The sequence below is a fragment of the Epinephelus fuscoguttatus genome, linkage group LG13 (genome assembly GCF_011397635.1).
Source record: "Epinephelus fuscoguttatus linkage group LG13, E.fuscoguttatus.final_Chr_v1".
Classification (NCBI taxonomy): Eukaryota; Metazoa; Chordata; class Actinopteri; order Perciformes; family Serranidae; genus Epinephelus; species Epinephelus fuscoguttatus.
In genome coordinates, this window is record NC_064764.1 from 23,529,205 (window position 1) to 23,551,531 (window position 22,327).

A 22,327-nucleotide genomic window follows, 5' to 3' on the forward strand; every position below is an offset into this window, starting at 1 on the left:
GTGGAGCAGATGACAAGCAGACATTATGTTATGATTTATCCAGGGCACATGAGTGGCTTCAGTGAACTAGATATCAGCCACTATTTAAAAGGAAATATTACATTTTTTTGGCACAAGCAGTCCAGAGACAAATTGTGTCTGGGGCAAGAGAGTGCAACGGAACCACTGATATAAGTACGTCTCAGCAGGTATCCTGTGGCTCCTCATCCCAATTGTGAGAATAAACGTAGATGTACAGTACAGGCCAAAAGTTTGGACACACCTTCTCATTCAATGCGTTTTCTTTATTTTCATGACTATTTACATTGTAGATTCTCACTGAAGGCATCAAAACTATGAATGAACACATGTGGAGTTATGTACTTAACAAAAAAGGTGAAATAACTGAAAACATGTTTTATATTCTAGTTTCTTCAAAATAGCCACCCTTTGCTCTGATTACTGCTTTGCACACTCTTGGCATTCTCTCCATGAGCTTCAAGAGGTAGTCACCTGAAATGGTTTTCCAACAGTCTTGAAGGAGTTCCCAGAGGTGTTTAGCACTTGTTGGCCCCTTTGCCTTCACTCTGCGGTCCAGCTCACCCCAAACCATCTCGATTGGGTTCAGGTCCGGTGACTGTGGAGGCCAGGTCATCTGCCACAGCACTCCATCACTCTCCTTCTTGGTCAAATAGCCCTTACACAGCCTGGAGGTGTGTTTGGGGTCATTGTCCTGTTGAAAAATAAATGATCGTCCAACTAAACGCAAACCGGATGGGATGGCATGTCGCTGCAGGATGCTGTGGTAGCCATGCTGGTTCAGTGTGCCTTCAATTTTGAATAAATCCCCAACAGTGTCACCAGCAAAACAACCACACAACATAACAACTCCTCCTCAATGCTTCACAGTGGGAACCAGGCATGTGGAATCCATCCGTTCACCTTTTCTGCGTCTCACAAAGACACGGCGGTTGGAACCAAAGATCTCAAATTTGGACTCATCAGACCAAAGCACAGATTTCCACTGGTCTAATGTCCATCCCTTGTGTTTCTTGGCCCAAACAAATCTCTTCTGCTTGTTGCCTCTCCTTAGCAGTGGTTTCCTAGCAGCTATTTGACCATGAAGGCCTGATTCGCGCAGTCTCCTCTTAACAGTTGTTCTAGAGATGGGTCTGCTGCTAGAACTCTGTGTGGCATTCATCTGGTCTCTGATCTGAGCTGCTGTTAACTTGCGATTTCTGAGGCTGGTGACTCGGATGAACTTATCCTCAGAAGCAGAGGTGACTCTTGGTCTTCCTTTCCTGGGTCGGTCCTCATGTGTGCCAGTTTCGTTGTAGCGCTTGATGGTTTTTGCAACTCCACTTGGGGACACATTTAAAGTTTTTGCAATTTTCCGGACTGACTGACCTTCATTTCTTAAAGTAATGATGGCCACTCGTTTTTCTTTAGTTAGCTGATTGGTTCTTGCCATAATATGAATTTTAACAGCTGTCCAATAGGGCTGTCGGCTGTGTATTAACCTGACTTCTGCACAACACAACTGATGGTCCCAACCCCATTGATAAAGCAAGAAATTCCACTAATTAACCCTGATAAGGCACACCTGTGAAGTGGAAACCATTTCAGGTGACTACCTCTTGAAGCTCATGGAGAGAATGCCAAGAGTGTGCAAAGCAGTAATCAGAGCAAAGGGTGGCTATTTTGAAGAAACTAGAATATAAAACATGTTTTCAGTTATTTCACCTTTTTTTCTTAAGTACATAACTCCACATGTGTTCATTCATAGTTTTGATGCCTTCAGTGAGAATCTACAATGTAAATAGTCATGAAAATAAAGAAAACGCATTGAATGAGAAGGTGTGTCCAAACTTTTGGCCTGTACTGTATGACTGTGTAACATTTGTACCTTCTTGTGTAGCAGACTGTTAACAATGCTGTGGTTAAAATGTGGTTAGGTTTAGGTACAAAAATCACTTGGATATAGTTAGAAAAAAATCATGTTCTCTCAATCAGTTTTGTTGTGTGTCAGTCTCCAACAGCGGTCTGCTGCTGGCATCCGTCACACCTATGCGCTTGCACAGACATTGTCATGTGCAAAAGTTTATACTGAGAAGCACTTTCAAATTTGAGGCGTCAAAACAGGAGTTTACAAACCGGATGGCTACGTCCATTATTTTTATACAATCTATAGTCCCTGCACCCAAAAGTTGTTATTTCCCACTGCAAGGACAAACATCATCCTCTTGCAATGAGCACTTGTTAGAAAATCTCAGTTACTGAATGTAAAAAGAGAAATTGGGAGACAGTTTATGAGCTCCTGATTATCTATTATCTTTTTTACTCATAGAAAAAGATTGAGTACTCACATTTGTAACATCCATTTCCACCCACACTTTCTTTTATTTCTTTACTATCTGATTTTTTAGATAGCGCAAGAGGATACTGTTCCCACCGTGAGATAATCAAAGTGAATTAAAATACAGCACACACTCAGAGACACAGAGAAAGAAAACAGTGAAGCAGGAGGGGAGGAGCAGGTCTGAGGTTTGGCCGGTACCTCTACAGCTACGCTAAAGTCCACCATGGACACACTGGTGTTCCTGTGCCAGCACACGTGCACCATGGTGTTACCACGGTGAGGGGCGGGCCTCTCCAGCGAGGTGTGCGACGCTGTTATGTCGTCCTCAGACTCCGCCTCCACCGAGTCCTCAGGGCATTCTGGGAAAGTCAGGAGGTTGTTACTGCTAGGCAATGAGCAGGGTGGTGAGGGGAGAAGGATGCTAAAGCACAGACAATGTCAGATCATTTACAAATCAAACGTAGTCTTGTGTATCTCGGATTTCAGTCTGTGGAGTTTTAACTTAAAACTTACTGTATATCCACTGTTTATTTTTCAAGTATAACTTTATGCTACTGTATGTTTATGTAGTAACTTACTGTTGTCCGTCAGAAGGTCAAACGAAGGCCCGTTCCTTGTTTTCGCCGTCTCTATCGCCATCTGTATGTCCTCCATCCACTTCTCCATCTCCAATAGTGAACTATGGTGAAAACACACAAATGGACAAAACACTCAGCGTGACCCATGATTAGTCACAGCAGGAAGGCCTGGTGGTTAGAAACAGTCCAGTGAACAAGAATGTCACAAGTTGGATCCCAGTTAGTCCAGGTGTCCTGCCAAATTCTCCTTGAAGAGATACCAAGACACCATCTGCTCCCTCGTGGAGACTGGATCAGCTAAATACTAGTTATCTTTTTGTTTTTGTCACAGTGATTCAGATTCATTCTTTATTATCCTCTAGAGAGGAAATGTGTCTTCACAGTCTGTACAATGAGACAATCAGGATCTATACAGACAAGAAACATCACGCAGCACAAGTCTGTTACAGTGACCCAAGGTTACTCAAACCAATAATGGCTGAGGGCACAGATCTCCTCCCAAAGTGATGAATGAAATGACATGAATGAAAAAAGTTGCTAAAAAATGCTAACAATCCAGAGGATGGGAGTAAAAAAGAACAACAAGCAAACAAACAAAACATGTAAATCCTATTTTCATGCATTTATGTTCGATCAGGCTATCAGATAAGACACTGATATTGGGTTTTGCAGATGAATGGTAGTCTAACAAAAAAGTAAAGTTAGAAATACTATGTGCACTGTGATATTATTAATAATGTCACATTAATTATCAAAGTGAATTAATAATTAACTAACTACTCTTCTTAAGTTTTGTTAACTGAGACTTTAAGATCGATAAATATCTTCACTAAGTACTGTTTTTTACCCACCTTGTCTTGGACTGATATTCAATTTTAATTTTTATTTTATTTATTTTATTATTTCATTTTATTATTTTTTATTATTTTATTTTATTATTGTTATTTTTATTTAATTCAATTTTAATTTTAGGAGAATATTAATTAAATTCTTAATATTGAATATTAAAAATTGAATACGTTTTTGTTTTTGTTTTGTTATTCTGTAATTGAAACTGTGTTAGAAAACCTCCTAAACCATGAGCTGTTGAGGTCGGACACAGCATTGCTGCATTTGTGACAACAAATATAGTATCAAAAAATCCCAAGTTCTGCAGAGGAGTGTCCACGAACGAGGACAAGAGGTCAACGTTCAGCAGAATGACGTATAAGTTCCAGTAAACCAAAAATGTAATGTCCTCATATGAGGACACAGGGTCTTAGGAGTACATATTAACTCACACTTATTACAAGGACTTAAATATAAATTGTTACAAACTGTAACTGTAAAGTGGGGGTGAAAAAAACAGGATTTTTAAAGTGGAAATTATGCAACTGCTGATTAGTTATATAGTCACATATAGTTTGTCACTATATGTGAGAGCTCAGCTGCATCTGACCAGAGTGCATGCAACACTTCTTGAGTCTGGTGTCTCCACACCAAAGTCCAGACACCCCAGAAAAAACAAGGTCACACATTAAGTTGTCACTTTGGGTTATTTTAGGTCCAGGTACAAGGTGTCTGCGCCCCGACGACCACCGTCCTTACCTTGCTGCCACCACCACCGACTGCTGCTGTCCAACCAACGTGAAGGCGTGCGGCACACCCCACTCATCTTCACTCTCTCTGATCTGGGAGAAGAACACAGAGACACAGAAAAAACATTAGAGAGCAGCAGTATCTAGGACAGCAAGGACCAAAATAGACGAAAAGGGAGAGATGGAGGGAGGGATGATGAAAAGGAAGTGAGAGAGAAGGACATGTGTAGTCGTCCTGAAAGAGTGTGTGACTGTGTGTATGTGTTGGGGTGGAGGAAGACGCCGAAAGAGCTGCAGCTCAGCTGTTTGAGGTGGCTTTGTTCTGCAGTAATGACAAACTGGTGACAGCTGTTTGTGTTCGATAGAGACAAACAGCACTTACTGTCATGCCATGGAGCGGCAGCTGGCCATGCACTTTGAACTGATTGGTCGGTGTCATCCCTCGACTCGTGTACAAAATGACGTCGTTAAACTATTACCAGGGAGGCAAGAAGAGAAAGAGAATGCAAATTAACAGTCTTAATACCAGACGTCATTAAGTCTGTTTTTGTTTAATAGTCTAAACTGAATGTATATAATCCAATAAATAATCCTGGGGAAGTTCAAACGTGCCATAGCAACCACAAAGACTGAATATTAATTCTAACCACATATACACACTGCTACCTTTTTGGTTGCCTTGTTTATCAAAGTTATATTTCCTATAAAATCAGACAACTGTGAAACTCTTGCATTACATATGGCTGTCAAAGTTCTGAGCAACATGTGTTATTTTCCCCCAAAATGAACTCTTCTAGCTGCACTTAATCTGCCAGCACCATCTGAGTGATATATGGCTGGAAATGATGATTATTTTTCCACTGAGATCACGCCACGAAATAATTCAATTAGTGATATGACCTAGTCTAAAAAGAAAGTGGGTGTTACCAGGAAAAACATTCGTTGCTGTAGGCCTTTTCCAGACAGTTTGCTGAGGCAGCCTAACCTGATGAACTCCTGGGGAAGCAAAAACATGCATCACGTGTTAGTCACACATATCAAACACGCTGTCTGTAGATAAGTAAAAATCTTTGCCAGTTTATTCTTTCAAGCTTTAAACTCACCCGCCCAGGAACAACAAGATTGTCAACGCCGATCAAATCCTTCTTCAGCTCCAAAAGCTTCTGGAAGTTCTCCATCTTGATAAGGCTTCCCTGGAGCTGCTCCACCACCTCAGACACATCTGCCAGAGCAGCTACGGACCAATCAGAGGCAAGAGATTAATGGAGATAGACTGTTAGATTATGCTACAGTAGCAGAAGACTTTAAGAAGTATTTCACTTCTGGAAAGATGGTCTTTTCATAACACTGGGCTGTTTATGCAGTAGAAAGATTCAAAAACGTTTGAAATTGGTGCTCTATGACCAGAAAGAACAGATAAACCTACAACTACCAGAATGCACTGTGCCGAACCGGACGAATAAATGCTTCTGCTGGTGGATGAAGTAAAGCAAGCTTGGCCGGTTTTTCACAGGAAACAATATGGTAACAAACAATCTCGAAATACACCTAAAATATCTGTTCATATTTGATCAGCACTGCTTAGTTTTACTGTTGGATCTCAGTATTTTCAGCTGTTGAAATTCTTGTATTACAGTCAAACAGTGCACTAAAATATGTTTCTGACGACTTTTAGGTGCACAGTTTGCAGCACAGTACCAGTATCTTGGTTTATATTTAATTAGCACTGCCTGGTTTTATTGTTTGACCAGAGAGTTTGAGAGAGGGGCAGCTCTCTCTCTCTCCAGCCCCATCTATACTCTTTGTGTCTGTGGTGGCAGGCATACAAAAATCAAGGAGATTAAAAAGAAAAGTCACTGTGTCATATAACGTTGTAGCACTGGGCAGTGAAATCTGGTCTGCACTTGGCAAAAGGCTCAATATCTGGCCCACTATCAGAGAATATGGGGATGATTTATTCATTTCACCGAGTTGGCCTTGACTCAGAATATATTTTATGTGAAAAATAAAGATATGGATGGGAATTAAAATTTCCCAGTTACTGAAAAGGTCCGTAATAAAAGGCCATAAACAACGGCTTTCTATATGAAAACATTCTACAGTATATTGTCTGCTATCCATTCCAGTATACCCAAAAAGTTCAGTCAGGCTGAGCGCACCAAAAGAGGCAAAAAAGAGCACACTCATACAACACTTATTTCTAGCAGTCTGCTGTAACCCTCCAACATCACTGCTCCAGTTACATTATGCATGTGCCTGTTACATTAAAGACTGATTTTAAGCCCTACATGGGCTGGGACCGAGCTACATCTCTAACTCCCTTGTTAACTATTTGCCTCCAAGAACACTGCGATCATCTGCGGCTGGTTTATTGGAGGTTGACAGCAACAGCCGGAAGTAGATGTGGAATGGAGCCTTTGTCAATTACGCCCCAAAGCTAAAGAACACACTACCTATAGGTATCAGGGAAGCTAGCTCGCTGAATATTTTTTAAAAGAAATCTACAAACGTATCTGTTCACTTTAGCCTTTAACTAGCTCAGACTTCCTGATACAGGTCTGAAACTCTTTCTTTTTACGCTTCACGCTGCTGCAGCTCTTTTAAAATCTAACTTGATTTTATGATTTACAGTTTTACAACTCTATGATTTATAAATCAGTTCTGTTTTATGTTCATTCGGTCTATTTCCATGTGAAGCACTTATATTGCCCTTGTTGTAAAAAGACTTTGTGCTGCATTTCTGGTATGAAAGGTGCTATATAAATAAAGTTTATTATTATATTATTACACCATAGCTCCCATAGGATCAGAGAGTGTGTCCCAGCCTTCATTCAATAGTGGAGGTACAATCTGTAGCTCAAGCAACAGCCCTAGAGCTAGCAAAAATCTGAGCTAAAAGATAAGCATGGATATCTGGGCAATGGTAAGATGGAGGGAAGTTTACCATAGTTCATTTACACATACTATCCACATTGTTATGATACAGAGCTGGTTGAAAATTGACACAGTATCCTCTATTTATTTTGGTATTTTGTTCCTGTTCAGCCTGAGCGCAGTACCTCTGCAGTCCCTGAAATCCACATGAGTAGCTGGGTAGTGTTTGCACAGGCGCTCCAGGATCTGCTTGTAGTGATTGAGGCGGTGCAGCGGCCGCAGGATGAAGACGTTGAGGGGGACGTAGCAGACCTTCTGCAGCTCAAAGTCTCTGCAGAGACTCTCCAACTTGCGGGACGCCCTGCACGCCTTCTCCAGCTCCACCAGAAGTTCAGACTGTTTATGCAGGTTTGTTGTCAGGGGCTGCGGACGAAGTTGGAACACATAAACGAGTATTAAATTATTACTGTAATTACAGATACGTGAGAGTGAGAGTGTTGCCTCACCTTCAACCCTTGGAGGTTCTTCAGCATGACATCTCCAATGCGCTGGTAGTCTCCTTTTATGTGAGCATTGGAGCGTCCTTCCCTAAAACAGATAAACATCAGCAAGTTTGTTATCGCTAAGCATTATGGAGCCATTTGTAGACAGTGAATTAATTAACTGAGCTACGCAAATGCACTTAAAGCTCATTGATTATTCAGACGAGCTTCAGTTCATGCAAGTAAAATTGCAATGAAGTTGGAAAGGGCTCTTTAAACTTTGAGAGCAAGATCCACCAGCAGGTGTCTCCCTTGAGTGTGATTTTCCCCACAGAGGGCGCAAGAGTAATGAGCTACCATTACTGGATTCATTCAGAATATTTAACATTTTGCTTCAGCATTTTATCAGGGGCTTTGGAGAAACATATCCAGTCTGTACACATGGGGAACAATGTGTGCAACACTTCCCTCCTAATCTATGACAAACAGCTTTCTAATCATAGTCACAACAACAAAGGTACATCTCTACTATAATATTTGAGTATGCAAAGCTAAAAAAGAGACACATGCAGCAGCAGATAATTTACATACACATTTGAATGTTGTTCTTATCAGCAGCGTTGACTGTGATATCACTTCCAGCTTTAATTCAGAGTTCTAACGATGACTAGCCAAAACAGGCTTTGAAATAAAAATACTTTATGTCTGCAGTTAATGGCCATAAATTCTGACACTCTAACAGGCTTTAAGCATCACTGCCTGCATGTCTGTATGTGTGCGTGTGTGTGTGTATCATTCAGTGTGTGTTAGATAAAGCACCACATCATTAAGAAGATCAGACAGCAGAAACCCACAGGCAAGAAAAGGCCGGCCCTGGTGCAGCTCGATTGTTGCCATGGAGACGATAGCTCCTCGGGTCATCTGGAGGGACTGGGTCGCCCTCTCAGACTAAATGCCAATAAATCTCATTAAAAATAGGGGGCAGAAATTGTGATAAATTGGGCTAAACCCAAACCAACACATCGCCAGGCGTGTTGTGAACCCTGCAGGGATGTATTTTGAAGTGAAATGAGTCTCACCACAGAGCCAGCCGCTGCTCCACCTCCCTGAGAAAACCTGTGTGGAACTTGTGCAGAGGCTCGAAAGTGGAGAGGATGGTGTTCTTCAGAGAGTCTGGAGTCGCCTCGTCTTGTCCCACAGCGCTCTGGAAAGACTGAGGTCACAAATAGCAAGCATCAAAACAAGACAAGAAACTGTTTATATTAAAGCTGTAGTTGGTGACTTCTATGAAAAATAACTTGTCGTATTTACAGAAACTGTCACTCCATCCAGACAGATATACAGATACAGATAGTGTATGAAAAAATCGTATTCCTCTGCCTACTCTGTTGCCTTGTAGCACTTCTAATGGCTCTAACAGTTTGCTTTGGCCAGTGGATGGTGCTTGGTTTTCACTCAACTGTATTCAGCATGGTGTCCGGGTCAGGAACTTTCTCATTTTACAGCTAAACAGTACACTAAAATATCTTTCTGAAAACATCTGAAGTGAGAAATAGACAATGCAGTGACATAATCTTGAGTCATATTTGATCAGCACTGCCTAGTAAGATAGGATGACTGCAATTCATGAGCCGTGACTGACATGACTGGCAGCTGCGTGAGAGACTCCTCGGCTCTTATTGGTTGTTTTTGCTGAGCCCTGGGGAATTCTAGCAAATGCCACTGGAAGCAATAGGAAGAGGCAGAGGAACAAGAGCCAGATTATCAGTCTCATGTACTTCTGTGTGAATGTAGTGACAGTTTCAAGAAATATGACAACAGGTTACATTCATAAAAGTTACCAGTTGTAGCTTTAAGGATCCCCTTTCAGACATAACATCTACTCCTTGTACCTCATTGAAATGATGTATGTACATGGAAATATTTGATTTCAAAACTACTGGTTGTCTCCTACTTCAATGACAAGTAATTTTGCAGTGTTTGTGCATGAGCAATTCGAGTTTCCACATCAAACTGGATCATGATTGGCTGCCAAATTGGTTTGGATATCACAAAATCCTGGCAACACGTACACATCTAGACTCAGATTTAAAGGGAGAGTTTGGATTTTTTTAAAGTGGGGTTGTATGAGGTACTTAACCATAGTCAGTGTGTGACATACAGTAGATATCAGTCAGCACATCCCCAGTTGGAGAAGCAGGCAGAAGTACCGCCACAGAAGCTTATAAATGTACAGCTGTGGATGGGGGCCACAATGAGACGTATGTTAGCCTCCAGAGAAAATCAATATCAGTTTAAGTGTATGCAATATTTAGAATATTTTCACTGCTTTACCTTGCTGTCAGGCAGCCCTCTCTGATGGGGAACTCATGCAGTTTTCTATGCTGTCTTCAAAGCCAGACTCCATTGACAGAAACAGCTATTTTAGCCAGCTGAAGACAGGAGCTACTGGTCTAGTGCTGCCTCTATTGGTAGTTTGTTTGTGTTATTGTGTGACTTTGGTGAAACAAAATTAACCCTTTAAAACTCACAGAATAAAACAAACAAACTGACTGACTGAGGCAGTGATAGACCAGCAGCTCCTGTGTTCTGCAAGGTAAAACTACTGTTTTGTCAATGGAGTCTGGTGGCTTTGACGAGAACACAGATGGGGAACTGAAGCCGTTAACAGGTTCTCCATTGGAAATCGCTGACAGCAAAATATAGTGGACACTTAAACTACTTTTTAAAGATTATTTTTAGGGGTTTTTTGGCCTTTAATAGACAGGACAGATTGAAATGGGTTGAGAGTTGACATGCAGCAAAGGGTTGCAAGCCAGAGTCGAACCTGCAACTGCTGCAGTGAGGCATCGCCTCTGTACATGGGGCGCCGGCACTATCCACTACACTACCGACGCCCCACTACTATGATTTTTTAAGTGGGATTTTTTTAGGCTAAAATAGGCTTTGCTGCAGCCCCTATCTACAACAGTGCATTGTTTAGCTTCTACGTCGGTACTCCAGCTTGCATCTCCAAACTGGGGGTGTGCTTACCAACAGCTACTGTATGTAATACACTATGGACAAGTGCCTCATACAACCCCACTTCAAATAATCTGAACTATCCCTTTAAGGTGAGCACAGTGAGGCCAACATTCGTGTTAAGTAACAATAAGAAAAAAAACTGCGTGAAGGGAAACTATTTTCTCCTTCATGGTAGATAAAGCAACCATGTACAAACTGTAACAGTGGACTAATCAGATATTCGACTGCACTGCAATGGTTATCTCTCGATGACATCAGGTAACTCAAGTCCAGATTTTCTGGTCTTGAGCTTGTAAAGAGCTCGTTCAGTGAAAAGTTTTCACGAGCAAAGACTCTTCAAGATCATGTGTCAATATAGATTTTCCCAGGCTGCTAAAAAAAAGACCTTTATCTGTGTTTCTGCTGTTGCGCTTCAGTGGCGTGACGTCTCTTAAATCCTGTAATTGCCTGAGAATGAATAGAAGAATCAATAGCCAATCACTCTTAACACTATTGTTCCATTAAGTCACATTGAAGTCAAATGCATGTTGTGCGTTTGACCTCAGCGGGCATGAAAATAGCTTCATTCGGCTGACGTGATGGGAAAGGGAAGTGGGTTTTAGGAAAAGCTAGAAGGGCTTGACAAGAAGCGCCAGCTGTTGTTCGGATGACTTCACCCCAAACAGCGGCACACAACCAGTGTACGGGTAGAGAAACAGCACACACACACACACAGCTGTAAAAAAGAACGAGGACATGAGCCAACCCAAATATTTATGAGATGTGTGAAAGGCTTCTCTGAAAATTACAAGACGGGAAAAGCTGCAGTCTTTGAAAGAAGCCGGAGGGGAAAAAAAAGGAGTGATGCATTTTCTCCACGTGCGTGTGCCGAATCAGACAACGGCAGCGCTTCACTTCGGCCTCGTGAGAACATCCTCCTCGTTCGTTGCTGAAGGAGCTGTACCGCACATTTAATATCCTGTTTTCTGCTGCATTTCCTTTGAGATACTATCAAATGAAATGGTGTCCATATGCTTGTACCCAGCCAGTGCAAACTAAAGGAACACAGTGAATTGGGGAGCCTCATGCAGAGGGAACATGTGGCTAAATCCATCTATCTCTTTAAACACAAACACAGTTTAGTATTCACAGCCTTGAGTGAGACAGATAAATGCATTTCAGAGCGCGGGTGTGGGGAATGAATAAAAAATGAAATCGCATCTGCCAAAATATCCCTGTGTCACTGCCTGACTCTGTGTTTTGGCGGGCACTCTGCAATGGAGCAGCTAACCGGAATAATCAATGTTTTCTCCCCAGAGGACAGTGCAGGAGAAAACAAACAGTGGAGCAGCATGTTGGCAAGCTGGCATTTTTATTTATTTATTTTTTTTGTTCTTACCACAGTCACCACCTCCAGGTCCTTCACATACGTCCTTTCTGTAGTCAGCAGCTCCTTGGCGATGAAGTAGGCCCGATCTGTTGGGAACCTCTGCAAAGACATCACAACAGAGAGGAGACTGTGAGCAAGGAGAAATTAACTGTACAGCTATGAAGCATGAGTCCAGCCAGCGTATCGCCTGTCTAACCTATTTCTCTGAGTAGACTTACAAGAAAATACTTTGGTCCCTGTGGAGCGTTATTTAGGACAGGTAATCTAGGTCCAGTGCTATTCTGAGTATGTGGCGGCGGCTTTGAAGCACAAGTTAAGTTAAAAAACAACAACAACAAAACTGATACAACACAGTAAGTTAATGTAGTGAGACATTAAATCCAGTGGCAGTTCACGTCTAAATCAAAAATACATATTGTTCCTCTTACATGTAGTGCTATTTATCAGTCTAGATAGTTTTGGTGTGTGTTGCCAAGTGTTGGAGATATCAGCAGTAGAGGTGTCTCCCTTCTCTCCATTATCATATAACTAGATGGCACTCAGCTTGTGGTGCTCCAAGCGCAAAAAAATACATTTGAAAAACTGAACAGTAGTGTCTCTTCCCAGAAATCGTGACCCAGTTACTCAAGATAATCCACAGACCTTATTGTGAGCAGTTTCATGTAGGAACTATTTTATTTCTACCAAACTACACCCGCTAACCATATCACTCCGCGGAAGGAAGTGTGCATCTACTGTTAGCTCATCTAGCACCACTGAGCTAGCTTATGTTACAGCCCAGCTGAAGAGGATGCCATTAATGTTTACACCTCGCACTGTCATGAGCACAAGCCTCTCATCTGTGAGTAGCTACACGCTTTCTTCTGTGCAGTGATACAGTTGGTGGGCGTAGCTCAGTCCAACTTGACTATCTAAAAGGAAGTAAAAGTCGTAACAAGGTGTCTGTAGGTGAACCTGAAGAAGGATCATTTAAGAGAAGGCAGACATCTCTACAGCCGATATCGCCAACGCTCAGCAACTCACAACCAACAATACAGACTGATAAATAGCACTACAGGTAAGAGGAACAATATGTGTTTTTGATTTTAAGATGAACTGTCCCTTTAAGTAAAAGTAGCAATACCACAGTGTAGAAATACTCAGTTACAAGTAACAATCCTGCATTAAAATTCCTACTTAAGTAAATACTTCAAGTACCAAAAGTATAATATGCAGAATAATATAGTGCAGTGGTTCCCAACTGGTGGGTCACGGTCCAAAAGTGGGTCATGGGTCCATTCTCAATGGACCGCGAATGACTCGCAAATGTGTCAAGTTTGTCAAAAAATACACTTTACTTTACTTATCATAATAAGTACAGTGAATTTCTGGCACTGGGCTTTTATTTTGACGTGCCGTTTCCTGCTGTAGAGTGAGGCACTACTTGACGGAGACAGCAAAATAGCTTGACAACATGACCAAACGCAAGTATGATGCTGAATATATTCAATTGTGTGGACCTTCATGACTAAGGAGAAATTTGGACCCCACAGCTGGACCAGTATAATTATTGATGCATTAATGTGTTCATCACTTTAATGTTGCAGCTGGTAAAAGTGGAGCTCTTTTTAACTACTTTATATACTGCTATAACCTGTAATAATACATCAGAATTCATTAGTTGATTATATTTTGTATTAATAATGTGACTATTCAAAGTAACTAAGCTGTCAAATAAATGTAGTGGAGTAGAAGCATAAAGCAGCATAAACTGGAAATACTCAAGTACATTTAGCTCAATATCATAATTAAGTACTTCAGTAAATGCACTTAGTTACATTCCACCACTGATTAATTCACAAACCTTCCTCCGAACCTCGTCTTCATCATCAGTGCGAATGCTGCCGGCGTCGTTGAGCAGCGGGCTGGTGAGCGGGGAAGGCTGTCGTCCGTCAGGACTGTGGCTGCACAGCTCCAGTGACTTCTGACCATTGACCATGCCGTGGGAGTGACCAGAGGACGCAGACAGGTGAGGACTGTTGGACACCACTCCTGCACGGGGTCGATAATCGAAGCGAGGGGAGAAAATGAAAAGATAAGTAATTCATATAGACGTGAGAACACAGGAAACCACATACACTCTTAGCATTCACCTACTTCTAGCTTTAGATGGGTGGAGTTTGGCACATTGTGAGAACTCATATGAAGTCACACAAGCTTAGAAAAGTAGATTATTTAATTATATTATCAATTAATTGATCAACAGAGAATTAATCAGCGGCTATTTTGAAAATCAAATAATCCTTTGTATCATTTTTTAACCAAAAGCCCCCAAACCTTCTCAGCCAGCTTCTCAAATGTGAGGGTTTGCAGCTCTTTTGCATAATTGTAGATGGATATCTTTGGTTTTTGGGCTGCTGGTCAAACAAAACAAGACATTTGAAGATGTCACCTTGGACATTTTTCATTATTTTCTGACACTTTGTGAACTAAACATTTAACAAATCAACTGAGGAAATAAGTCGCAGATTAATTGATATAGATAATCATTAGCTGCAGCGCTACACAAAAGTCAAATTCCACAGACACGCTGGTGGCATTTTGATATGAATTAAACTTCCACGCATTTAATTCGTAATCCAACATGGCAAACATCACCCATTGGGAAACTACGCAGACTAAACCAAACTATCTGACCCAGGATCAGAGTTTTCCTCTGCAGCACAAGAAAACTCAGCCTGCATTAAGTGTAAAACATCAGCCATGACTCACTCTACAGTCCAGACAGCTCTGGCAGTCTTCCTCCAGCGTCAATCAATACGTGAGCTGAGACACATACCGCAGTATGATCAAGAGGAATAGCTTACTTACTGTCATCTATACTGACAATGTTCACTGGGCTTACTTACTATGTTTTAGCTGCAACTTGCCCACCTCTCTCTGCTGTCCTCTGGTTTGTCGACACAAACACACACTCAAACCAGCACCACCACAACTTTGGGAAGGATTTACTATGAAACTCTACAAAGGAAAGGAATGGAAACCAGAGTGTGCATCTACAAGGTTGCTACACAGGAGAGCGGAAAGAAGCTACAATATGCACACACACATCCACCAACCAACGCTACAGGGAGCTGAAGGGAGAGCAAAGAGGGAAAGTCTACAGTGAGCACTAAACACACACCAGAAAACTTCTGGGGTCTCAAAATGAAGATTCGGAAAAACCTCACTTCATAAAGGTCTTCTTTATTGACTCTAAAAGAACATATATACATTGTTAAACGAATAGAAATCTTGAGAAAAGCAGCATAAAAAGGTGAAAGCCAGGTGAGCGTGTACAGGGAAACAGTGACTGAGTGAGAGACTGAAGGGAAAGTGCTGAAAAAGTGAAATCATGCAGCCTTCTAACCTTACCTAACATTAAATATAACTGATCTTTATTATTATTATTATTATTATTATTATTATTATTATTATGTAAAAATAAACAACCTTGTGACATTTTTGTGACTTTGTTATTACTGAAAAATGTCAGTAGGTGATGAGGAAAAACATGCATTATTCAGTGGATGAATACAAATTAAGTTTTTACATCAATTTACTTGTAACAGTGAGACAGTGAGCTGTCGAAATACTGTATACGAATAAGCTGTGTTAAAAATTCAGTCCCTAATCATACTGCATGATTCCCTAGTCTTATAATCTTATCTAACATCACATTCAGTCTGTTATACTAAATTAGGAAATGACAGTGAAGTTACCCAGAGGACTACATGTATATTACAGAACATACAGTACATACATGCAGACAGCAGACAGGGCAGAACAGCATGATGTGCACCACGCCTCAGTCCTGGTTTAGCAAAGCATGCACTGAAAAAACACCCTGAAGGACACCAGTGGTTGAAAAACACACAAGCCTTTCCTGCAGACCTGGGAGCGACTCTGAGCCAACCCAACATATGTTTGATGGTTTGGAGTTAAATGACCAAATTTGCAGAGCGGTATTTTTTCTCTGTCTGCTTCAAATTACTTCTTTTAGTGAGACAGAGTCATTCCAGGTCTTTGGGGGAGCTTTGTGCACCAGAGAGGGTTTCCTCACACTGCAGGGATCCAGTAACTCATATAACATGTCTAATCTAACCTTTTATAGTGCTGTGCTGATTATGTCACGCAGAAAGTTTTTGCCACTGATAATGTTAATAATAAGGAAACACATGCTCAGCCAAGAATGTCTGCAGGTGCTGGGTAGTGATAATCTGCATGTATTCTACATGGACATGACAGCGTTTTGAAACATTTTTGTTTATTAGTGCCTGAGCACACTAGTGCAGTCCCTGGCACAGAAAAGGGGAGGAACCTATTGTTTCTGGAGAGAATAATTCTTTCCTGCTGCTCAGTCACATTTTTAGGGCCTTAGGATGCTTGTAAAGTCACGAAAATCTGCTCGCACATCAAAACTGAAAACAGAAAATGGCAAAGTTCTGCAGTGACTGGGCTTGGGAACGGCCAGCGAGCTCCTTTGCCCCCTTTACACATGTCAGGGTTGAGATAAAGTTCCTTTGATGCTCACAAAATTTGAGTGGATCATTGCTCTCATATTCATGAGCATATACAAAATTTGGGGGATTTTTTTCCCAACTGGAAGTCAGCTATCTTGGATTTTCAGTGTGTATTTTCATTTTACACACCTTTAACGACTTTAGGATGCACAAAAACGAGCAATCGGGCTCGGGCATAGTCAGCGAGCTAATTTACCTCCTTGACGCACGCCAGGGTGGTGATAAAGTTCCTTTGATGTTTACAAAATTTTAGTGGATGATTGCTCCCATATTCAAGAGCATATACAAACTTGGGGCATTTTTTTTGCCTTGCCAGACTAGAAGTCAGCCATCTTGGATTTCATGTATGAATTTTTGTATTACAAACACGTTTAAAGATTTTAAGATGCACAAAAACTCAAGAAACATCCATGTTTATTTCAATGTAACTGGGCTCGGGCATGGTCAGCGAGCTAATTTGCCCCCTTGATTCACGCCAGAGTTGGGATAAAGTTTCTTTGAAGTTTACAAAATTTCGGTGGATCATTGCTCTTATTTTTAAGAGTTTATACAAAATTTGGGGGATTTTTTATCCCCAACTCGAAGTCAGCCATCTTGGATTTCCTGTGTGAATTTTCATTTTACAAGCACGTTTAAAGACTTTAGGATGCACAAAAATTCAAGAAACATTGCACCCACATTTAGTTTGATTTGCTGGTGCAATTGGGTTTGAGCATGACACATCAGCTCTACAGCGCCCCCTAATTACTTTTAGGCTTTTAATGCAATTTTCATGAGTTTGACAAAATCTGTATTAAGTCATTTCCAGAGCGATGTTTTTGAAGCAAGAAATACTGTCTTACTCCTGCACACAGTGTCTGACTTTCACTGAAATACACTGTCGAGTTGTTGTAGCGTAGCAAAATCTGCTCGAGCATCAAAACTGGCAAAAATTTGCTGGTGCAATTGGGCTTGGTCAGTTTGCCCCCTTGACGCACGCCAGGATCATAAAGTCATCATAAAGGCCATAAAGTTCCTTCAATATTCACAAAATTTTAGTGGATCATTGCTCTCATATTTAAGAGAGTAAACAAATCTTGCCCGTCAAGAAGTCAGCCATCTTGGATTTTGTGTGTGAATTTTCGTTTTTTCTTTCAACATGTCTGAAGATTTTAGGCTGCACAAAAACTCACAAAACTTTGCACCCATGTTTATTTCAATTCGCCAGTGCAGTTGGGCTTGAGCATGGCACGTTGGCTCTACAGCGCTCCCCTAATTACTTTTAAACTTTGAATGCAAATTTGACGCATTTAAAAGAAACCTATATGTAACTTCCGGAGCCTCTTTATTCGAGCAAGAAATACTGTCTAACTCTTGAACGCAGTGTCTGACTTTCACTGAAATACACAGCCGTGTTCACCAGCATCCTGCCAGTTCCCCCCCAATGTGCTTGAAGGTGCAAGGGTCCGTTTATTGTTATCATTATCATTATTATTATTGCCTTCATTGGATAGCTGTTGGTGGAGAGGCAGACACTAAATAAGGGAAGAAAAGAGGGTGGTACAACATGCAACACAGGCTGAACCAGGGACGTTGTTGCGAGGTACTTATTTGCCCTTTGTATTTGTAATACTGTCATGTCCACGTTGAATAAAACAAAAACTGGGAATGAGCCACTGATAACAGTGATATCAAATAATTTAGAAATCCGATCCCATCTGAAATATAAATGGTGAATAAAGATTAGATATCGATCCAGACACACACACACATGAATAAAACCACAAAATCTCACTTTGCTGTTTGACGTCAATGCTAAAAATGTCTGGGAGCACACCTCAGTAGCAGCTGACAGTGATGGATGAGCCAAGAGAGTCGCTGCTTTGAGGTGTTGCCCTTAAACTGTCTTTCACTAGTACAGTACACGCACTGTTACTAAAACGTGCTTCTATATTCCTGCATAATCCCAAACTCCTGTCAGCCTCTACGTGACGTACTGCTCTGGAATAATTAACCGTTAGCTGGATCAATGCAGAGAAGGCAACCCAGATACTGGTCATCTCACACTGACTGTAGTGAGCGACAAAACAGGTTTACATGCAGTCACAGCTGGAAAAAAAAATAAACACAGAAAAGATGTGACAGTTTCATGCTGACAGACAGACAAGTGCTTACACTGGACAAAGAAATAAAAGACAGAACAGAATAAAAATCATCAGTTTCTCAAACAACACAGATAAACGTGGGCAGACGTGCAAAAGAAATCTGAAAAAGTGACCAAAAAAGAAAAGTGCAGTGCCATTTTTAAAGGGAGATTGAGAACTTTGCAATCTTTGGAAACTAGTGTTGATTTTGTTGACACCATAGCTGCTGGAGGACTCAGCTTGATATCAAACTACTGCCAGAGATACTCGAGCATGAGTCAAGTGCAGAGGGGGGTGTCAATAGTGAGCATGAGAGCCATAAACTGTTGTGGAGTGGCTAAACTACCACTGAAACAAACATTTACCTTCATCTCAGCGAGACCTGCCACTGCGGCGCTTTCTAATGCTATTAGACAACAATCACAAAAGCACTCTGAGCTTATATTTACTCCTGTTGTTGTGTTCCTTGACGATTCCTACACCCACTGTGAATTTAACAACCTTTTCTTAATCCCAGGTCGACAAATATCGACTTGTGTCACGCACCTTGGAATGTGTTACTGATGCCAAAGGCGCCCTTTGGTGTCTTCATAAGACGCACTCGGCTTTCAGTTGTCTCCAGTGTAAATCACATCATATCAACTTATGTGGTATACAGAGCAAAAAAGTCTGTGTAGTGTGGGTGGAAGGGGAGGTGGATGGGTCGGAGAAACACAGACTTTCACCAAGGACACTGCTGTTAGTGTCTCAGGTAAAACCAAAAGTCAGTGGTATTTGAGCTAAAAAATCAATGCTGCTTTAATGTATCATTACATTAATTGAGCGAAGCATTAGTTCAGACAGGTCATGCTCTCATGCTGCTGCTCTCCCTGCCTTAGGCTTTCCATGTAGGCACATGGAAGGGCAGGGAGGTTTGCTCTCTCTGCCTCAGGCTTTCCTCGTTTGCACGTGGAAGGGCAGACAGGTGTCCTCTCTCTGCCTTAGGCTTTGCACGCAGGCTCGTGAAAAGGCAGAGAGGTGTGCTCTCTCCACCTTGGGCTTTCCACGTAGGCGCATGGAAGAGGCTTTGGAAAGGCAGAGGCCCAAGAACAGAGCCATACCAGCAAATATAATACTGCAAATGGAAATTAAGTTTTCTTTGACTTAAGTGTTCCTGAGTGAACTTACATCCGGCTGTCATGCACTGCCATCACTCATCATGTTTTGGGTTAAAATGAGTATGTAATGTAACAACTTTACATCACGTTATGTACTTATTATAACCCAAAAGCCAAGTGGTTTTGTTGCTTAAACCTAACCACGATTGTCTGACAACTCAAACCACATACACAATGACTTTCCCCCAGGAGACAGTTGTGTGTCACATACAGACGTTACGGGTGCGTCTCAGAGATGCCAAAGGGCATCCTCACGCCACGTCACATGCTGAAGGCATGAGATAGTGTGGGTATTTGACAACCTGGGATGAGAACATGCCAGAAAAAAACAGGTTTCTATTTCAAGCTAATAAAGAGCAGAAGGTGCTGTAAACAAAAAACGATATTGAATACCAATCAGGTGTTTAAATTGGTATTTGCAGCATATTAATTAGTTTTCAGACACTTCAGGCAGACGCTTAGTACTCTCACAACAATCACAAGCCAGATGCAGCATCAAGAGTATCAATAAATCAAGCAAGACAGCAGGATTATTCCCAATAAATGCCTATAAAGTCAACAATTACTGCCACAATTATACATCCACAGGTCTTTCATGACTCCACAATAGACGTATTATGAGTAAAAAGTGTGTGATGCAGAAAACTGTACAACATTTTACCATCTGATTAATGTAATGGAAAACAGAAATGTCTGTGAACAATTATGAACCATGAGTATTTCCCTACGGGAAGTCATAAGGCATCTGAGAAAGAGAAGCTGAGCGACTCACTGACTTTGTTCTAACGTTCCACAAATGCAAAGAATGTGAGAAAAGTGCAAGTGTAACAAAAAAATTCTCATTTGATCCTTCTCAAGTTTGAAACTTCTCTGTAGTCGCTGCAGTTTTTAATAATGAGTAGCTTCTCAGTGTTAAATCCTAACATGGCACTTGTGTATTTCTGCAGGAATGTGTGAAACAATCAAAGAACTGGGAGGCCGACTGATAAACCTTTCTCCGTGCAACAAACAGGAAAACCCTGAATAGACTTTTTCCTTCATGAAATCTCGCAAAGAGAAGTGTCTCCTGATGAAAGAGACTGATGTGGGCTCAAAAACTGCTTCTAGTAGGTACCGCTGTGCTTAAGGAGACTACTGTGAACATGGAGCGTGGAGATTCGAGCCGTCCTCTGACAGAAATAATCTGTCACCCACTGAACCCAGCTTTTCTAATACCATCTGGACCCAATCTAAACCCTTTAAACTCTCCCGCGGAGTCGATTTGAAGCTCTCTGTGCACTAACAGCTGAAAATCTGTCCGCCATCCTCATCACTGAAGGCATGGCATCCGTCCTCATCTGCCTCCTCATCCAGCTGGAGGCTGCCAAAGGAAAACTTGTTTCTGGGTAGAGGGGAAGAGGGGTTAGCCTCCACTGGATTACCAACTGTCAGAGGGCTGCTGCAGTTGCCCCTGTTAGTCTCCACCTCAGACTCACTGGACTCTGACCCACTGGTGGTGGAGCAGTCATTCATGTGAACCGGCCCCACGTGTGTGACACCACCCTGCCCTAAGCGCTTCAGCCCTGGACTGGACCTGGGCCTGCCCGCTACAGAGAGGCCATTGGCCACCATGCGACGCTCAAGAGCCGCCATACGTTCAGCCCGAGACAGGACAGGACGTGATTCACGCCCCGGGGAGGACGCTCCCTGGTTTGGGTCTGTCTCAGAGTGGTGACGCACTTTGTGGAGCTTTTGTAAACGAGGAGAGCGGCTCGGGACGGGGGAGTATCTGCCCTCCTCGTAGCTAGGGGGAGCAGAGCTGTAGCCGTTCTGCTCAGCGTAACTGAGGGAGCTTGATTGATGATTGTCCATGGCAGGAGTGGTGATGCCACTCCTTGAACCCATATGTGGGGCTGTGAGAGGGCTGCTGCTATGCCTCTCTCTATTATGGGCACTGAGGTCCACCATGCTATGGATAGGACTCTGGTCAACCGTTTGGTATGACTGCTTTGGAGGCTCGTCTAACTCACGGCTCATGTTGAACAACTGCCTGGAAGAAGACGGGGATTCCCTATGCCGCATCCTACCAAGAAAGTGCTCCTGCTGGGCCTGCTGGGCCTGCGAAGCCCCATTAACGCTCCCAGAGCCAGACCCACGGCGGAACATGGGCTGCTCCCTGTAAGTGTGATTCAGCGTTATAGCCTGGTTATATTCACTATCTACATCACAGCAGTCAACGAAGGGCATGGAAGAGCTGCTGCCTTTAGCAGCCCGAGATGCTGGAC

The 22,327-nt window shown here is 42.0% G+C and overlaps 2 protein-coding genes across 4 annotated transcripts in view; both read right to left on the minus strand.

Annotated features, from left to right (window-relative positions):
• Window positions 1-22,327, minus strand: part of LOC125899600 (FERM, ARHGEF and pleckstrin domain-containing protein 1-like) — a 91,274-nt gene that overhangs the window by 6,729 nt on the left and 62,218 nt on the right. Inside the window, exons 14-24 of one of the 3 annotated variants that reach the window (XM_049594024.1) lie at window positions 14,086-14,273; window positions 12,252-12,341; window positions 8,929-9,062; window positions 7,874-7,955; window positions 7,553-7,790; window positions 5,597-5,727; window positions 5,421-5,489; window positions 4,876-4,965; window positions 4,504-4,586; window positions 2,917-3,017; window positions 2,537-2,697 (exon numbers count right to left, since the gene is read on the minus strand). In XM_049594024.1, the coding sequence (XP_049449981.1) occupies window positions 2,537-2,697; window positions 2,917-3,017; window positions 4,504-4,586; window positions 4,876-4,965; window positions 5,421-5,489; window positions 5,597-5,727; window positions 7,553-7,790; window positions 7,874-7,955; window positions 8,929-9,062; window positions 12,252-12,341; window positions 14,086-14,273 (1,367 nt within the window). Of the gene's footprint in view, window positions 1-2,536; window positions 2,760-2,916; window positions 3,018-4,503; window positions 4,587-4,875; window positions 4,966-5,420; window positions 5,490-5,596; window positions 5,728-7,552; window positions 7,791-7,873; window positions 7,956-8,928; window positions 9,063-12,251; window positions 12,342-14,085; window positions 14,274-22,327 lie in introns of those variants that run through there. The other 2 variants (XM_049594026.1, XM_049594025.1) reach the window with 2 other exon arrangements.
• Window positions 14,282-22,312, minus strand: LOC125899601 (uncharacterized). Its single transcript, XM_049594027.1, has 2 exons — window positions 15,131-22,312; window positions 14,282-15,047 (listed from the first exon to the last, which is right to left on the minus strand). Exon 1 carries the CDS (start codon window positions 22,287-22,289, stop codon window positions 21,342-21,344), a length of 948 nt encoding a protein of 315 aa, XP_049449984.1. The 5' UTR covers window positions 22,290-22,312; the 3' UTR covers window positions 14,282-15,047; window positions 15,131-21,341.

Excerpts from the sequence above, each read along its gene's own strand:
- LOC125899601 (XM_049594027.1), bottom strand. The coding sequence starts at position 22,289 with ATGCCCTTCGTTGACTGCTGTGATGTAGATAGTGAATATAACCAGGCT.